At 46.9% G+C, this 17,476-nt stretch overlaps 1 protein-coding gene across 7 annotated transcripts in view; it reads right to left on the bottom strand.

Annotated features, from left to right (window-relative positions):
* Positions 1–17,476, bottom strand: part of CACNB1 (calcium voltage-gated channel auxiliary subunit beta 1) — a 46,423-nt gene that overhangs the window by 17,605 nt on the left and 11,342 nt on the right. For 5 of the 7 annotated variants that reach the window (XM_083410979.1, XM_083410976.1, XM_083410980.1 and 2 more), the window contains exons 3-5: positions 6,141–6,260; positions 1,349–1,471; positions 935–1,071 (exon numbers count right to left, since the gene is read on the bottom strand). In XM_083410979.1, the coding sequence (XP_083267105.1) occupies positions 935–1,071; positions 1,349–1,471; positions 6,141–6,260 (380 nt within the window). Of the gene's footprint in view, positions 1–934; positions 1,072–1,348; positions 1,472–6,140; positions 6,261–10,153; positions 10,320–14,051; positions 14,161–17,476 lie in introns of those variants that run through there. The other 2 variants (XM_083410977.1, XM_083410978.1) reach the window with 2 other exon arrangements.

Below are 17,476 nucleotides of genomic sequence, written 5' to 3'. Positions count from 1 at the left end.
TCAGATTAGCTCAGCTGCCAAGTGTCCCATCTCTTAGACACTACACAGAATGAATTGGCATTAGCCATGGGGACTACAAGAATGAAATAGGGTTGAACTGGTGTAAATTGCATGGAGGCTAAGGCAGAGTTGGCCTCCCATTTGTCTTCAACGGACAGACAAGGCTAGGTCAAGGATCAGGCATCCACTTAGAGAGACTTCCACATGGATTTCAAGATCCACATTTTGCAGTCAGGGTCAGGGTGTGTGAGACTAGTGGGATGCATGTCCGTTTCATTGTAGTTTTACTCTGGAGAGGACGTTTCAGAAAACAGCCACAGGCCTCCAGAGGAAAGATGGTCTGAAATTGACAGACATCTATTCACTCTAACACAAAATCTCTTAAGGTCAATGTAGATAAAGTCCTCGGAATTCTTTTGTTTTGATGAAAGCAAGTTGCTAGCTCTCTTGATTGTGGAGGAAGGTTGGCTATGCAAGGACGCTACCTGGGAGCTGCAGTTTGTTAAGGGTGCTGAGAGTTGTTAGGAGGCCTCCTTTTCCTCTCCCAGATCTACAATTCCCAGAGCTCCCTGGGAAGAGGAACTGATTAATAAATCTGTGCAAACTGTAGCTCTGGAAGTGGAATAAAGGGGCCTTCCAACAACTCTCAGCACCCTTCACAAACCACAGCTCCCAGAATAATTGGGGGGGGGGGAATCCATTTCCCAGTGCTGTAAATGTATGGTGTGAATGTGGCCTAAAGTCCATCCTGGCAGGTATTGCCAAGCATGCCTGGTAGAAACCAAGGAGCTTTTTAGGAAGAGAGTTTTTCAGCCCTGCTACAAGACAGCCTTTCCCTGAAGATGGCAGGGGCTGAATGTGGGACCCTGTATGCAGTGGATTCTAGGTGGCTCAGCAGCCTCCTCCTCCTGCATCCCACTTCATCCCAACCCACCTGGAGCTGAGTCGGTGCTGCCTCATCTTTTGCTCCTGCAGCATCCGCATGTTCTCCAGCTTGACGGGGCTGGGGATGAAGCCAACCTCGCAGCCTTCTTTGACCAGGCGTCCGATCCACCAGTCATTGTTGTATTTCTGGAGTGCAGGGGGCAAAACATCCAAAGCGTGAGACACCCAAAGCGGGCATGGAGAGATGAGGCTGTAGCTTGTGGGTGTGCATGTGTGAGTGGCTGGACCGCCAGCTTGCCCCAACAGATCACCCCTCACTGTCGCTCGCACATTTGGACCCCATGCAGAGAAGGGAGGTGCTCAAGAGAGCCTCTCACAGCCCCTTTCTTGCCCAGCTGCTGCACAACTTAAAGAGTAATGGGGTGGGGGACAGGAGACCAAGGTCCTGGGTGACACATTGTACCTCTTTGATATGAAGGAAGTCTTTGGGTTCAAAGGAAATAGACAGGCCTTGGACCGGCACATCGTCATTGGGAGATGGATTGTAGCCCACGTTTGTCCTCACAGCAAATGCCACTGGTTTGGTCTGCAAAACAAAAATACAGAAGCATTTTAGCAAAGCAGGGGGGAAACAGGTGAATTGTGCCCCATCAAAAGCCCTTTTCCAACAAAGAAAAAGCGACTTGCTTAATTTATTTCCAGGTACAAAAAAAACCCCCAATGCACTTTGCTGCCTTTTTAACAGATCAGTAAAGGGAAAAACACCCTTCTTTACCTAAGCAAGGGGAGGGAGGCATCAATGAATGTGTTCTTCTTGACCCTTCTGGCTACGAACAAACGCTTTCAAGCCAATGGGCCAATGCATGCCTATATTGACACATCTGTACACAGAAGAGTGACTGAATGAAATCGCCAGAAGTTCGAAACTGGGGCTCCAATGCTCAGAATAGCATCTCGTTCTTCCTGATGGCAAGCAGAAGCACCAGACATGATTCAAAATAGCAACATATAAAGCTCAGTGGCACAGCTTCTGCTTTGCCTTCAGAAGGTCATAGAATCATAGAATTGTCGAGTTGGAAGGGACCCCAAGGGTCATCTAGTCCAACCCCCTGCAATGCAGCCCCAGGTTCAACCCCAAGCATTTCCAGGCAGGCTTGGAGAGTCACTGCCAGCATCACAGAGCAAAATGGACCATTGGTCTGACTCAGTATAAAGCAGCTCCCTACTTTCCTAATGATGCAAAACAAAGAGGAAAAGCCACACCAACGTCCAAGGTAGGCCAGGGGCCTTTTTTTCTGGAATGGCTGATTTTATGCTCTGTGTATCTCACTGTCAAGGAGAAGGAGGTGGGAAAGCAAGCAGCCACTCCTGGCATGAATTCCACCTGAAGCAGCAAGGCAGAATTGCCCCCCCCAACCCCAGGCCCCACAGTTAACCCGAGCCTAGTCAACAGATAGCTCCGAGACCTGCTGATGAAGGCAAAGGATGAGACTTGCTGGCTGAAAGCCCAGAGTCGGAGAGCTAGGGATGTTCTGGGTGCCAGCCACTCCCTCCCAGATCATCCTGGCAGCAAGGAGTTTGGACCAGATCCCAGCGGTCAAAACACCTCAGGCATCCTGATTGTGAGGGCTGCTGCGGCAACAGGCTGCGCCAAGAGCCAGTAAGGAAAGGGGGGGCGGATTGGGAGGCTTAATTAGCTAATTGCATCCGTCAAAGTCCCAGGGCTGCCGTGAAAGCGGGAATTGCTGCTCCAGGGAAGGGAAGGATGGCTTGTGTAATTAGGGCAGAAATGGCAGGACCTCCCCACCACCACTTCCCCTGCTGGCCCAGGCAAGTGGGAAATGCTGGCTAGACCAGCTGCGAATCCCCACAAGGTTGAAATACTGCACAGGGGATGGCCCCCTTACACTTTGGGATTCTGCCTTCCTTCCCCATGACTCTTTAAATAACCAGATCCCAACAATCCCCCTCCCACAACCAGGGGACAAACCCGAGAGTCTCTGCTCTCATACTCTGTTTGGATTTCAATCGATAAATCCTAGTCCTTTCTTAAAGATGTAGGAACAGCCCAAAATGTGCTATGTGCACTCTGTTTTAACTAGGCAGAGGTCACCAACGTGGCACCTGCAGAGGTATTTGTTGGCATCCATAGGGCCTCCGTCCTCCCTACTGAAATGAGGCCTGAAAGAAGCACAGAAGAGGCTGCAGTGGATGCTTGGTTTGGGGTATATGCGTTTGTGGGGAGGCACTTATAACAATTCCTTTGATTTGCAAACTCCCTCTTGCTTCCCATTCTTCAATAACCCATCCATATCTCTCTCCCATATCCAAGGGTTAAGGCCCCACATCTCGGCTTCCAGTCCGTGTTTTAAGTGAAGACTTGATGGATGAATGGATTTTCTTGAGCTGCCTCTGGGCAATTTTCTGCGGTTGTGGCACCTGCTGCAGAAACATGCAACCTTAGGAAGGCAAGCCAGAGCAAGACACCTGTAGGGTACATAACAGAGTGTGCTGAAAGGAGGACTGGGGCCCTGCCAACCCGCAGCAGAGCCCCCTGGCCTTTGCGGCATTGCTTCCTGAGGCCAGTTTTCTTCAATCGAGAGCACGACTCAAGCTTCCTCTTCCCTCTTCTGCCTCCTGGAGTGATAAAATGTTACCATGCCCATTAGCCAAATGAATTTGCGGGTGCCTGGCCAGCCTGCGATTTATGGGCATCGATGGGCTTGAGCCAGTTGTGAAGAACATGGTGAGAGAGTAGCCATGTGGCAGTCTGAAAGCCAGGGTGGTACGGTGGTTGGAGTTGTAGCCTAGTGCCAAAAACACATGGGTTCAAATCTTCACTCAGCCATGATGTTCAATGGGCCAGTCACCATCTCTCCATCGGATTTCACACCACAAGGTTGTTGTCAGGAAAAGCAGAGGAAGATACCATTTATAAAGTTATCCCATTGCTTCCCCAAGTTCAGTATTGCTCACCAGTGACCCTCCAGGTTTCAGGCATAAGTCCTTCTCAGTCCTGCCTGCAGATACCTAGAACCGAATCTAGGAGTTTCTGCATGCCAGCCACAGACCAGATGACCCCCGGGATCCCTTCCAACTCTATGATTCCCACTTGGCCCACTGAGTCACAGCCCTTCCCACATTTAGTGTAGGATAAGAGGGGAAGAACCACATACACTGCCCTGAGCTCCTTGGAGAGAAGATGGGATATTGAAGACAGTAAAACAAAATTTAAAAACAGAAGTCTCCTTGGGGCCATTCATCAAAACAAGCTGACGTTTGCCTGGAATGCTCTGTTATCAGTTGTACCTATGGAACAAGGTGCCACCCATGTGTCACACTGGAGTTTCTGCAGAAACAGAAAGCTGGGATGGGCAAGAGAATGACAAACAAACAAACAAACAAACAGAGGGGGGGGGAGATGCCTTGCTTGGTCCTGTCACATGCAAGATACACAACAGAGATTGAGGTCTCTGATTGCTAGATTAAGCATATTTTAGCCATTTGAATGCTTCATTTGACCAAAGTGATTTTGTGTAACTTGGCCTGCCCATTTTAATGCATGCCGGCTATTGTGTCATAATATCAACACGCTCTCCTTCACGATCTCCATTACCTGGCATCCATTTTCCACTCCTGGCATTGACCCACCTGCTGTTCTGCAGGAGTGGAGAGCGGGACCCAGAGTCTCTCGAAGGAGGGGGCGAGGGGCGCCTTTATGTATGGCTCTCCCCCCCCCTTGCTCACATGACCCGCTTAAAGAGCATGTGCATGGCTTCAAAATCATTTTCAATCCAGTTCTGCTGTTTGGTGTCCAAGTGGCATCCACAACACACAGCTTCATTCACCAGCTCTGGCTGGTGATCCAGCTGCCACCCGAGAGAGAGAGAGAGATTGCTTCTGGCTGCAGTAATCCATGCTCTAACAGCACCCAAGCTGGACCACTACAATGCACACTGCATGGGCTTGACTATGGAGAGGATTTGGAAATTTTAACTGATAATAGAATTGCCAAGGCTATTCACTGAGGCTAGAGCCTATCACACCACTGTGAAAGAGCAGCACTAGCTGCCAGTTTGTTCCTGTGCGCCATTCAAATGGATAGAGTGATTTCATGCAGGTAGTGGGAGCCCAAGGAATAGAAGGAAGGCGGGATGATGAGAAGAAAGCTGAAATAGATGCAGCAATGGAAGGACGAAAGAGAAACTTCTGTAAGAATTCATGTAGACCTCTGGAAAAAAGAATTATCTGTCCTTCTCCTTGCAACTTGGTGGATGGGGGAGGAAGAGGGGGCAGGAAAGGAGGGGCTCTGTCCACTTTAGGTTTTGGCTCTGGCCCTACTCACTGCTGGCTCCAGCTCCTCCCACTGCTGGCACTGTATCCAGAATACAGAATCCGTATCCAGAATCCTTAGCTCAATAATCCCTTTAGCATTTTGATGGAAGCTCTCCTGCAGGGATATTTTGCTGCCAGGGGCTCAGAGGTAGAGGCCTACCGAGCTCAAAAGCACAGAGGCAGACAGCCAACTAGTCGAAGCAAAATATGGAGCAACTGAAATCAATTTGTAGCCCTGGTTTGTGTGTGCATGAACACTGAGCCCAAAAGTCGGTTAACTGATCCCACTGAGGCTTCCTAAACTTGCTGGGCATCGTTGTGGTTAATGTTTCCCTCCCTTAAATTGCAAGGATTGGTAACAGCCAGCTTGTTTAATTAACCTAAGGCAGTGTGGGCAAGAGTCAGCATTACGAAACTAGCCTTAACAAATCGTTCACCCGCTGTGACCACCCGTGGAAGGGACATGTCCCTGGAGAACACCTGGAAAGGAGGCCAACTACGCTGTAGGCGTGGCAGGAAGCTACAGGAAGAAACAACCCACAGAAATAAAGCAAAAATTAAAATGAGGGAGGGTGGCAGAGTGGAAGGGTGGAAGACCTGAAGTCCACAGAGGCAGCAAGACCACCCACTGCTGAGTCAGGCAGGGTCGCATCCATGGCATTCCCTCCTTGCAGGTGCAGGCTGCGATGGGTTGTTTCCTTGGCAGGGACAAAACTCACCCCCTCCCTTCCTCTCTCACGTGCTGGAGGATGGGCCATCGGGATGAGCTGCTCCCCACAGACTCTCACATGGATCTCAATGGGACTCTGCTCTTGAATCAGATCCTGATGCCAGATAGCTTTCCCCAGCAGGCTGCATTACGAAAACCGTCTCCCCCACCCTACCCTGCAATTTCTCTAGGATGCTTGAGGTTACTTTACCTTTGCCTTCTCCAGCTGTGCTAGGGCTTGGCGTTCTGCCTCCTTGCGCAAGGCCTCGCGATCTTCCTCCAAAGACACATCGGAATCAGAGGGCCGACTGGTGTAGGACTCAGCAGAACCCTAAAGGGAGGGGGAGAAAAGAGGGGTGGTGATGGGGTAGGTTAGGCTAGGAGACAGGAAGCTGCCTTATACCAAGTCAAACCATCGGTCCATCTAGTGCTGTCTACTCTTACTGGCAGTGGCTCTCCAGGGTTTCAAAAGCAGGTGTCTGTCCTAGTCCTAGCCGAAGATGCTGTGGGTTGAACCTTCTACATGCAAAGCAGATGCTCCACCGCTGGAAATCAGCAAGGACTCTGCCTCCCGGGTCCTCATGTGACCTTAAGGCAAGGCCTTTGTTAACCAAGCAGGTATAAGCAGATGCTGGCAGCCTGTGCTTCCTCCCCATCTCTTGTCTCACACCTGAGCCAGCAACCTCATCTGCCTGCTGGTTAGGCCCCTGGAAAGCATTCCGCTGCATCCTGGCATTGCATCCTGTCATTCCTGGGCAGCATAAGCAGCCCAGCCAGAGACACCGTTCGTAGGGGAATGAGTCCCATCTGCTGCCTTCAAACTAGAGAGCACCTACTGCTGTCGAGACATAAGGCTGGCGAGGTTGTTTGCCTTTGGAATCTGAGCTTAGTCTACACCCAGAACATTGGACAGCACTCGTGAATTTAGTCATGCTGACTACAGTGTTTCTAACGTTCTTCTCCTGCGCTGGACAAAGGGCGCAGGAAGTTGCTGACCAGATGCGACATCAACAAGGGACAGATAGGAATGAAACCTACATCCAGGTGGAAAACAGAAGGACGGGTACCATCACTAACATCACACAGGGTCTAGCCTTAGGGCAAGTCCTATACACTGGTCTCACAGAAAGGCAGCAAATTGTTAGTTACCTAACAATTAACTAATTGCTCGTGGGGTTTTCTTCCTCAGGTGCCAAAATAACTGGCCTTGGCCTTGGGCACAATGAAGCTTGGTTGAAAAGGGGTTGCCAACATTCGTTCCTCTGTTTCAGGCAACACAATAACATTCTATTCATTTCTTTTAATTTATGGTATAAAACATGGAAAGAGAATACTGTACTGAGTCAGCTCTGCAAGACTAGGAGCGATTCAGAGAGATTTCAGTTACGTTTATTTGTATCTAGTCATCAAGACCATCACAAAATAAAAATTGAACAATATGGAAATAACTAACACAGGAGATTTTACCTCACACCCAAATAGAACTACAACACAGACCAGCTTAAAATGATGGGATTTCCTTGGCAGATCACAACAGGACCAGTTGAAAGGAAAAACGGTCCTTCTTTTAACAAATATTAAAACAGAATAAATGTATTTGTGCCAATCTGAATAAGATTATGCGAAACCTAAATTAATAAGTTAAAGCCTAAAAGCACATAACTGAATAAAAGCAGACTAAGGATAATTCTTAGGCATTTGCCTATTTTATATGGTCTCTTGGCACTGGAGGTTTCTGTTCCATGGAATATATATTTTTCTGTAAGAAGGTAGATTTTTTAAATATATATTTTTAATAAGCCACACCTTCACCCAAAAATAAATTTCACATTGGTATACATGAACATTTAAAATCTATAAACACAAACTAGAACATAACCAACACCACAATGTAATGGAGAAGTTAATGTTTCTGATAGTGTGTGTATGTGTGTTGGTGAATCTGCCTGATTTAAACCAGTCAGCCAGGCTTCTAATAATGCTGGAATGGCAGTATAGGGAACTGCATAGACTCTAAAGTAGTTTTAAAAGCAATTTAAATCAAACTTGAACAAAATCACAAAAAGCCACAGGTTGGAGGATGACAAATGGTACCACGTTGCCTAAGAAAGTGTGTGTGTGTGTGTGTGTGTGTGTGTGTGTGTGTACTTACATTGGCAAATAAAATAAAAAATACTATAATGCTATCTTATCATAAAAGTATTTGATAGGATTCTTGTTTCTCTTTCCAGCCTGGTCCTTCACATGCTTGCCTAGAGGTTAATCCCACAGGGTTTACTGGGCCTTATTTCCAAGTAAGAGCACACAAAACGTAAACTTTATTAATTAAACAGGTGATTTTCTCGACAGTTACTGAATCCTGGCATACCCTTTCCCAAGTGAGGACACCACACATAGTCCCCTCATATATAGCTATAACCAAATTTTGGTTGTTTCTTCACAAAGTTATCCTCTGCCTTCTTAACAAACCAATAAAAAAAGGCCTAAACTGAATTGTTGTGGGATTTTTCTGTTCATCTGTGACCTGCCATGGCTCTTGATTATTTTCTTTTGAAAGAGGCATTTTCTTCCTGTGAATGGCTCATTAAGGCTCAAAATGAGACGGGCCTTATTACCCTTTTCCTGAAGAGAGGTAGCTTGACTGGGGTGAGAGTGAGGGGCTGAAATGTCACTGTTAATTAGCAAGCCCCCCTATGAGGCTAGGAGAGGGAAAGTAGGCTCACTGCAAGGACTAAGCTGGATTCTTAAGGGGGCCAGAACTCCACAGGCAGCTGTCAATCAACGTGGAAGGAAAGGATGGAGGGGGCTCACTTCCACCCCATTCTATGCAGACAACTTCTTGAGAACAAAAGCCAAATCTACTGGCGTCTCTCCAATAGAAGTGGATTGCTTTTTTAAATATGTGTTGAATTCCAGGGGGATACAATCTATTTAATTATCTGCAATTGATCTCCTTCCCTGTACCTCCCTGCTGCGAAAGATGCAAACACAAAACAGGTCCTCACCAAATGCAGTCACGACAGAATAAGAGGCAGAACCCAAATGCACGTCACAGCGCTCCCCCCCAAACAAAAAAAGAGAAGCTATGCTGTTGAGAAGGTGGAGCAGATTTACAAATAAGGAAAGTCTTTCCATGGCAGTTTCCCAGAATGCAAGGGAGACCAGAGAATGGGCATCACTACAAATCGCAAAGTTGCAAGGAGAGGAATCATAGCAGCCTGCAAAGATGGCACTTGCTAGCAAAGAGCGACAACAACTTTGGGTAGAGGCGGCTAAAGCTCCAAAGAGTACCTCCTCACCCAAAAGGCCATGGGTGGTCCTGAGCAAAACGTAGCTGCAAGCTTCTTACCTGAACACACTCTCACTCTGGTCTCCTAAATCCCCACAACTTAACTTTTTGCCCTCCAGTTCCACTCCAAAATTGGGAAGCCCATGTAGTGATTGCTTCTCTGAGCTTGACAGGATGAGGTTACTTAAAGAGAGAGGGGGAGGGGGAGTCTGCACACACAGAATGCACAAGATCCCAGACCTCCAAAAGGTGTGCTCGCACCTCAAGTGTAGCAACCTCAGCCTGATGTTCACCGGCATCTGGAATTAAGGAGGAGGTGGGGTTGCAATAGATTTACCCAAACTCCTTCCCCCTACAATAAAACCCTGAATATTCTTTACATAAATGATAGTGTTTTAGGAATCTACATAATCTTCTGTAGTGATCATGCCTAGACAAAAACCTGGAAAGCTCCCTACTAACAAAACACAGACACACACCGCACAAAGATGTGAAGAATGCTACAAAACTTTTCCTGACAAAACCAGTATTTGGGAAAAGATGGAGCCAAGAACATCCCCACAGAACAAATGAAGAGACCTGCCAGAGTGGCAGGCAAGGACTGCCAATTTTGCCCCTGCCCCCCGTTATATGGTTTTGGTGAGGGCTTCCAGTTAATCCCCACAGAAGGGATTTGGGACCAGGATGTCACGTTATCCTCTTTTTAGGATCTTTTGATTTATTTAGGGGAGGAGAACGTTCTTTGAAAAGAGAGAAGGATGGAAAGGAAGAGTTGAGATTCAGAGAGCAAACGGGATTCAGAGTGGAAGGTGAACGTAAAAGAATGAGAAAACCATGGTGCTGATGAGAGGAGGCTCTCCCCCGAGATGAGCTAGCAACAGGCAGACATGGATAGTGCGGGGAAGGACCCAAATCAGCCAGGATGCATTACTCACCGCTTCTGAATCATCATCCAGCTCGTACAAGGACATCCTGCCAGGTGGCGGCCCTAATAAGGTGAAGGACACCAGGAGCACCTCCCCAATTGGGCAAAGAGGAGGTCGGAGGATGGGGGAGCTCGACACTTCCAGGAACACAGAGGCTGAAGGCGCCTAAGAGCCAAGGATGTCTACCCACCACCCTGCCTGCCACACTTTTGGAAAGAGAGAGAGAGAGAAGAAAGGAAAACCTGGTTGAGAGGCTTGCTGGTTTGGTAGCTTAGCCTCCTGTGCTACAGGCAGGAGATGGAAAGAGCCAAGAGCTGGTGACGTGCCTCTGAGATGCAATTGGCTTACTCATTTATGTGTCATTTATTAGCAAAGCTGGTGTGTGGCCAGGGCTCTGTGTGTGCGTGTGTGCGTGCACGCGCCTGGTCTCACTATTTAAGAACTTAGAAATTTTCAGAGTGGGTCCTGTGGTGGAAATGTTTTAGAGGACATTGGAACTTGGGTTGTTTCAATGAGAAACAGGTCTGTTTACACAAACCATTGTTTCACGTTAATAACTCCAGTCTTTGTCTTTCCAAAGTAAAAAGCAGCCTTGCATGCTTGTGGTTTTCTGGATCACAAGCACGGGGTCTTTCTAAAAGAACAAGGTTCTACAGCCATGTACACCCCATACCTTTAAAGCACATTTTCCCTCCAAAGAATTCTAGCTTACCCTTCGGAGCATTACAATTCCCAGCAAACTTTAACCAACTGCAGTGCCCAGAATTCTTTGAAGGAAAGAATGTTTTTGCTTTGAATGTGTTTTAAAGGTAACAGTGTGCGCACGCAAACTAGATCTCAGACTTTCAAATAAGTAAAAACGTGAAGGTAGAGTTCAAAGAAGTCTGAGACCTCAGGGGACCTAAATGGCACTAAATGACCTCTGGGGACTTAACTGGCCAGGAAGCAAGATGTGTCTGATCTAAATGATCTTCACCCATGTTTGAAGGAGCTGAGCACTCTGCATTCAGATATGACATTGCACTCCAACCAAATTGGTTTGTGAACAGTGTACTGGAGTAAGACTGGTACAAGGATTCCGTGGCCAAATATCAAGGAGTCCTTCCTGCGCAATCTCACAATCCTAGTTCCCCAAACCGTGTACCGATGCATCTCACTTCAAATCTAATGTCAAAATGGAAAAGTTGCTGCTGACCCCGAAAAAAATGCAGTATCTTTATTAGGCCAGCCCATTTTGTGATGTTTTGGTTTGCCTAATCAAAGTTTTTCCCTAATGTGGATTTTGGGGTGTTAAAGTAGTTACTTTATAACCAAAAGTTACCTTTTCCAAAACATCCATGCCATGCACCTTCACTTAAGTACTTCAGATCTCTTTTCCATTCTATCTCAAGGCAGGTTACATTATACACCCAACCTTATTTTATCCTCAGAACAATCCCTGACAGTGCATGACTTCCCAGAAACCAGCTTGCAAGTCTCAAAGCTGGAACAGGAATTTGAACTTGGACCTTCTGCTTCCAAACACTCTGGACGCTAACTGCCCCGGTGGATTCTCTTGCCCTCCAAAGCCCCATTGCCCAGACCAATCCCCGCATCAAATGTTCTAATCAAAAAGCCCATCCTTTCCACATTCACGCTACTACTCCAACTCCTGGCATTTTTCACTTCCAATATTATGCAATTAAATAAAAGAACACAAACATCTTAAAACCAAATGGAGTTTGCTACATTTGCATAACACATTCCAGGAACGGAGTTTCTGTCTTGGGTTTGTTTTTTAAAAAGAACACCCTGAACACCTTATATCTATTTCACGCAAGATACTAAACTGGCTTTCAGCTGTCTGTGTCATATGGGCCTGCTGTTAAAACAGGGCAGAACGTAGCGGGGGGGGGGGGGGAGAGAATACACATTGTCACCAGTGACATTTTATCTGTTATAAATATACTTAATTGGAAGCAGATTTAAAGCTGCAATCCTATGCCCCCTTCTATGGGCATAAGCCACACCAAACTCAACAAGGCATATTTCTGAGTAGATATGTTCAGGATGGTGCCATGAGCCTCACATGCAAAAAACTGTCAAAGCGAACATTGACTATTCAGCAGCTCAGAAGAGATGAGGGTGAGTGAGCACTAATATACACAGCACTAATATATAGCACTCAATATACATTAAGTCACACCACGGGCCATTGAGTTCTATATTATCTTGTAATGAATAGCAGTGGCTCTCCGGGGTTTCAGTCTTTCCCAACCCTACTTGGAGATGCTGGATTTGAACCTGGGACCCTTTGCTTGCAAAGCATTTGCTCTGCCAATGCCACCCTCTCAGTACAAATTATACATCTTTCCTGCCACACACACCATATTGTTGCACAGCATGCAAGAATTACATCCTGCCTGCCTACACTCACAGCCTTCTCCCCCTCCACTTCACATGCCAATTGAAACACGTTGATCCTAAATCTTCTTGGAATAGGAGAAAGGATAAGCCCCTATCACTTAAGCCAGACCCTCCAAGTGTCCCTGTTTTCCAGGGACGTCCCTGATTTAGAAAAGGCATCCCAGTTTCTGATATGATCCCTGAATCTCCCACTTTTCCTTAGGATGTCCCGATTTTCATTGGATAAATGTTGGAGGGTATGGAGTTATCCGACTCCTGTGCCGTCTGAAGTCAATCCTGTATAGGGAATTTTTTAAAAATGTTTAATGTTTTATTATGTTTTTATATATGTTGGAAGCTGCTCAGAGTGCTGGGGCAGCCCAATAAGATCTGTGGGGTATAAATAGTAAAATTATCATTATGGAATGGGATGTCCCTATTTTCATCGGAGAATCGTTGGAGGGTCTGCTTAAGCACTACCACCCCTGCCTCCACAAGCACCAGGGATCCTCTTTAGCAAAAAGAGGAGCATCCAGGTCTGGATAGGCTTTTCTGTGAATTACAAAGAGCTCTGGCTGTGGGTTGCCAGATATACTGGAGTTTGAGCATTGGGGACAATACAACCATTCTTACTCTCTTCCAGAGCACATGTCAGAATTAATTCATAATGTCCCTCTGTGTGGTCAAAACCACCAGGTAATGAATGGATTAGGAAAAGGAACTGTGATAGGTATATCACTGGGAAGGGGAAACAAAGAGTCTATAACATTTTGTTCCAGGGATCAATAAATCCAAAATTGCCACAATTCCCTGTTGCTCTACTCACAGCTGCTGACGTGGATTCTTTGTCACCACAACAGATATAATAAAAGTGCATTCAAATAACAGGGCAGATTTCCTCTCCGCCCAGCCCATTTTGCCCTGCTAAACTACACATGCAAGAAAGGTGATTTCACACACATCTTCCAGCTCTCAAACAGTACGACTTTCAGGGTTGAAACGTTTCAGGAGAGATCCCAAAGTTCTTATATCTAAGCAGGGGTTTGTAACAGCCTGCCAATCAAATAAGTACAGTTGGAAGAAATATGAACATTAAAAATACATTTGGGACAGACCAGCAGCTAATCCACATCACAATAAAAAGATCCATTGTACCAACCACGACGATAGGTTAGAGCTGTAAGGGGAGATTGCAGAAGGGCTTTAATATCCTTGCAGGGGACTGGGGCCGGAGGTGGGTTTCCTGGGCAATGGAGTGGGCAGAAGATGGGCTTACTCGGGAATGGAGTATAGAGAATTGGGGGAGGGTGCAATGAGTAGGGGAAGAAGTGCCAGATTAACAGGTTTTCTAGCACAGTGGGATGGAAGACCCCATGAGGGTAGCAGTAAGGTCTATTTTGAGCTCAGAGCCCGAAGGCGGGGTGGGGGCCATGCTAATGGCAGAGTGGATGATGGATGGCAAGGCACAGAAAAGGGGTCTCCCTCCCGAGGCCTGTGAGGGTGAGGGGGTGCAAGCGCTCACCAGAACGGGCCTGGGGTCCTTGTCGCCGGGCGTCTCCATGCTGCCTGGGCCTGGTATTATGTGGACAGAGGTGGCTCTGCCTGATGGCTGGGGGCTCGGGTTACAAACATACTGCAACATTTGCAAACTGCTGGGGTATATTTAGCCCAGGGACTGAACATCCCAGCAGTGGGGGTGGGGGCACAAGGCTATGCCAGGAGTCATTCTGGTTGAGTCCTGTATTGGAGCCAATTCTCTGAGTTGGCGAGGGGGTGGGGTGGGGGGATGTTAGAAATAAGAAAGAGCAGCACCTTGAGAAGAGCCAGGCATTTTAAGGGAAGCCTCTGCAATATGGAATATTAGGGGTTAGAATGGAAAGAGACGCTATCATGTAGCTTATTCTGCTTTGTAAACCCAGCTCTCCCAACAGACCTGACTTGACGGCAGGGAAGAGGGGACCCAACTCATTTTAAAAGTATCAGTTTCAATTTTATCAGGAGGCTCCAGATTCCCCACCACCACTACTAGTCAGTAACTCGCTGTGTAGGTGCACATCAAGAGCTTATCTGCTAAGCTCAGGTTCATACGGGGACACTGCTTTCCAAGTAACGCCAAGGATGCTTCAGATTCTGCACAAATCTAATTGTGCAAGTCAATGAAATGCATGCCGATTATTCTTATTTTGAATGAAGCCATTTAGCTTGCATGCTTCCTTCTGAACTCGGTGTTTGGGAGGAGGGGTACAAAGGGGGCGCGTAACAAATGGTGTGCTTGATAAGCTGCTGCGTAAATACAAGGCAGTTGGTACTTACTGACAAGGCAGTGTGGCTGGGGGTTGTGCAGGATAGAGGTTTAGTTACAGGACTGGCTCAGGAGCCCAGCTATGTCACCCCTTGCCTGCAGAGCTGGCAGCCCCTCACCCTTTTTTGAACACCCTCCCTTGTGGAGGGCTCCCTAAGCCTCCTCTCCTCTCCTTTGGAGTCCTCTGGGCAACGGCAGCTGCTGCCCCTGGTCTCTGAGCTGCCCCCCTGCCTCAAAGAGAGGTGACCTGCAGGGGCCTGGGAAGCACCCCCTGGCCAGCCCCAGAGGCACCATTCACCTGGGGAGCTTGTAGCTGGGGCTGCTGCAACAATCAGGCCGTGCAAGCCTTTGGGAGGCAGAGACACAAGAGGACATCAGACTGTTTATTATGAAACTTACATGTTGCAACTAACCATAGTTAATATTAGCTACACTAAAGGGTTTGGATTGTAACACTAAACTGTGGTTAGCCAAAAACTGAAGTGAAAGCTCTTGAGTGTTTCCTCTCCCGAGAGGAGAGGAGAACATGGAGCACAGGAGGCTCAAGCTTGTTCCCAATGTGATAAGCCATAGTTTACTGTGATCTCTGAATGTAGCCAAGGCAGATGTACCCAGAACTTTGGCGATCAGGCAGTTGCCTAGTTTGTCTCCATAGCTGGGCCATTCCTGAGCAGCTCTATAACGTACAGCAAATCTATCTAAACATTATAGCCATAAACGTTCCACGATCTAACAAATACAGTCTTCACAAACAGCCTGATCTGCTTTACTGGGGGTGGAAAATATCGTGTTGATGGAGGATGCAGGTTGTGTATGTAAGGGGTGGGGAGAGGGGTAGCAGAAATCCTATTTATCATGCATAGCCCAAATGGGGTCCCCATTCATCAGCCTAACCCCAGCTAGGTTTTTCTTCTTGGATACAAGCTCTCCTGCCGCTTTTGTGGTACTCTTGATGGTGGCCACTACCTACAGGGTTTCAAGCACACTTCTGCCACCACGAGGGCCAGAAACATATTTGAAACCCAAGAGAATTGGGCTTCTAGAATTCTGACAGAAATTTGATTTTAGAGAATTCTAAAATCAATTTAGATTTTAGAATTGTACAGACACAAAAATAAGCAGTGTATGTAACTGCTTTTATCTGCCATGGAGAAGCACTTGTTTGTTTCTCCCCAATTCAAGGTCAATTCCTTCTCTGGCAGCCTTAATTTTCCACCTTGATTCAATAACCCTGCTGGGGCTTCACTTGAATACTAAAGAATGAGCAAGGCTTTCCTAGCCACATCTTCTGCACCTCTTTCCTCCCGTCATAAAGAGTCTTCCAACATCTAGCATACTTAAAAGCTCCAGTTCCTTGGCCCTTCCTGGGAAATGGTTGAATAAGGATTTAGTTTATCACTTTCAAATGTATACATAATGCTTGCATTCAGATCTCAGAGCTCAGAGCAGCATATTAGCCTCACTGAGAGCCCTCACTGTATGTCAGTGCACCAAGTGGCCTATATAAATATATTAATAAAAAACATAAAAATTAAAAACTAAGTAAGAACATAAGACTGAGAGATAAGACAATTAACTTGCCCAAAGCCACGTTCATGGAGTGGGGTGGGGTTTTAACTTAGGTTTCTCTACAGTCGGTAGCGCATGAGACTATTAATCTCAGAGTCCTGGGTTCGAGCCCCAAGTTGGGCGAAAGATTCCTGTATTGCAGGGGATTGGACTAGATGGTCCCTTCCAACTCTATGATTCCATGATTCTATGTAAAACCAACAATCCTTAGTGTTAGGTAATCATATCAACTCTCTTGCTTCAAGATCATAACACTGGCTGTGTACACACTACAGTGGTACCTCGGGTTACAAACACTTCAGGTTACAGACTCCACTAACCCGGAAGTAGGACCTCGGGTTAAGAACTTTGCTTCAGGATGAGAACAGAAATTGTGCAGCGGCAGCAGCGGGAGGCCCCATTAGCTAAAGTGGTACCTCAGGTTAAGAACAGTTTCAGGTTAAGAACGGGCCTCTGAAATGAATTAAGTTCTTAACTAGAGGTACCACTGTATATATTTAGAGCACATTCTTTCCTTGCAAAGAATTATGGGCACCATAATTTCTTAAGTGTTCCTGGGAATTGTAACTCTGTGAGGGGTAAACTGCAGTGCCCGGAATTCTTGGCAGGGAAAGGCTTTGAATGTGCATCAGAAGTACTGTATTTTATAGTGTGTACACAGCCACTGTTTCTGCACCTCATTCTCCTAGCCACCTTTCCCCAGTCTCAGAGTAACAAGATATCAGAAGAAGGAGGGGAGGGCAGCCCCTCACCTTCATAATTTGGGATGTGGCTTGTCAATTTGTCTTCTTGGCTATGGGCATCAGAAGTCATACACTGCCCTCTTCTGGGCAATGGTGGGAAACTCATATCCGGAAGGCAGGACAGGAAGAGCATGAAGAGATAATGGACATTTGGAGTGTTGTTGTTTTTTGCTGTTGTTTGGAGCCCCGTGTTTATAATTCCCCTCCCAACCAGCAGGAGCCCCTGCCTTTCCCCTTGTCCCAATTTCCCTCTCAGACGGCGTCCTTGCAGAGTCTCAAAAATAAACCTTTTGTTGTGATTTGTTCCTCCTTCCCTCTCCAGACCCTGCAGCA

This window comes from Podarcis tiliguerta (genome assembly GCF_965153285.1).
Source record: "Podarcis tiliguerta genome assembly, chromosome: 13".
Lineage (NCBI taxonomy): Eukaryota > Metazoa > Chordata > Lepidosauria > Squamata > Lacertidae > Podarcis > Podarcis tiliguerta.
Note: the sequence above shows the minus strand (reverse complement) of the source record. Positions and strands in the feature narration are given on the sequence as shown.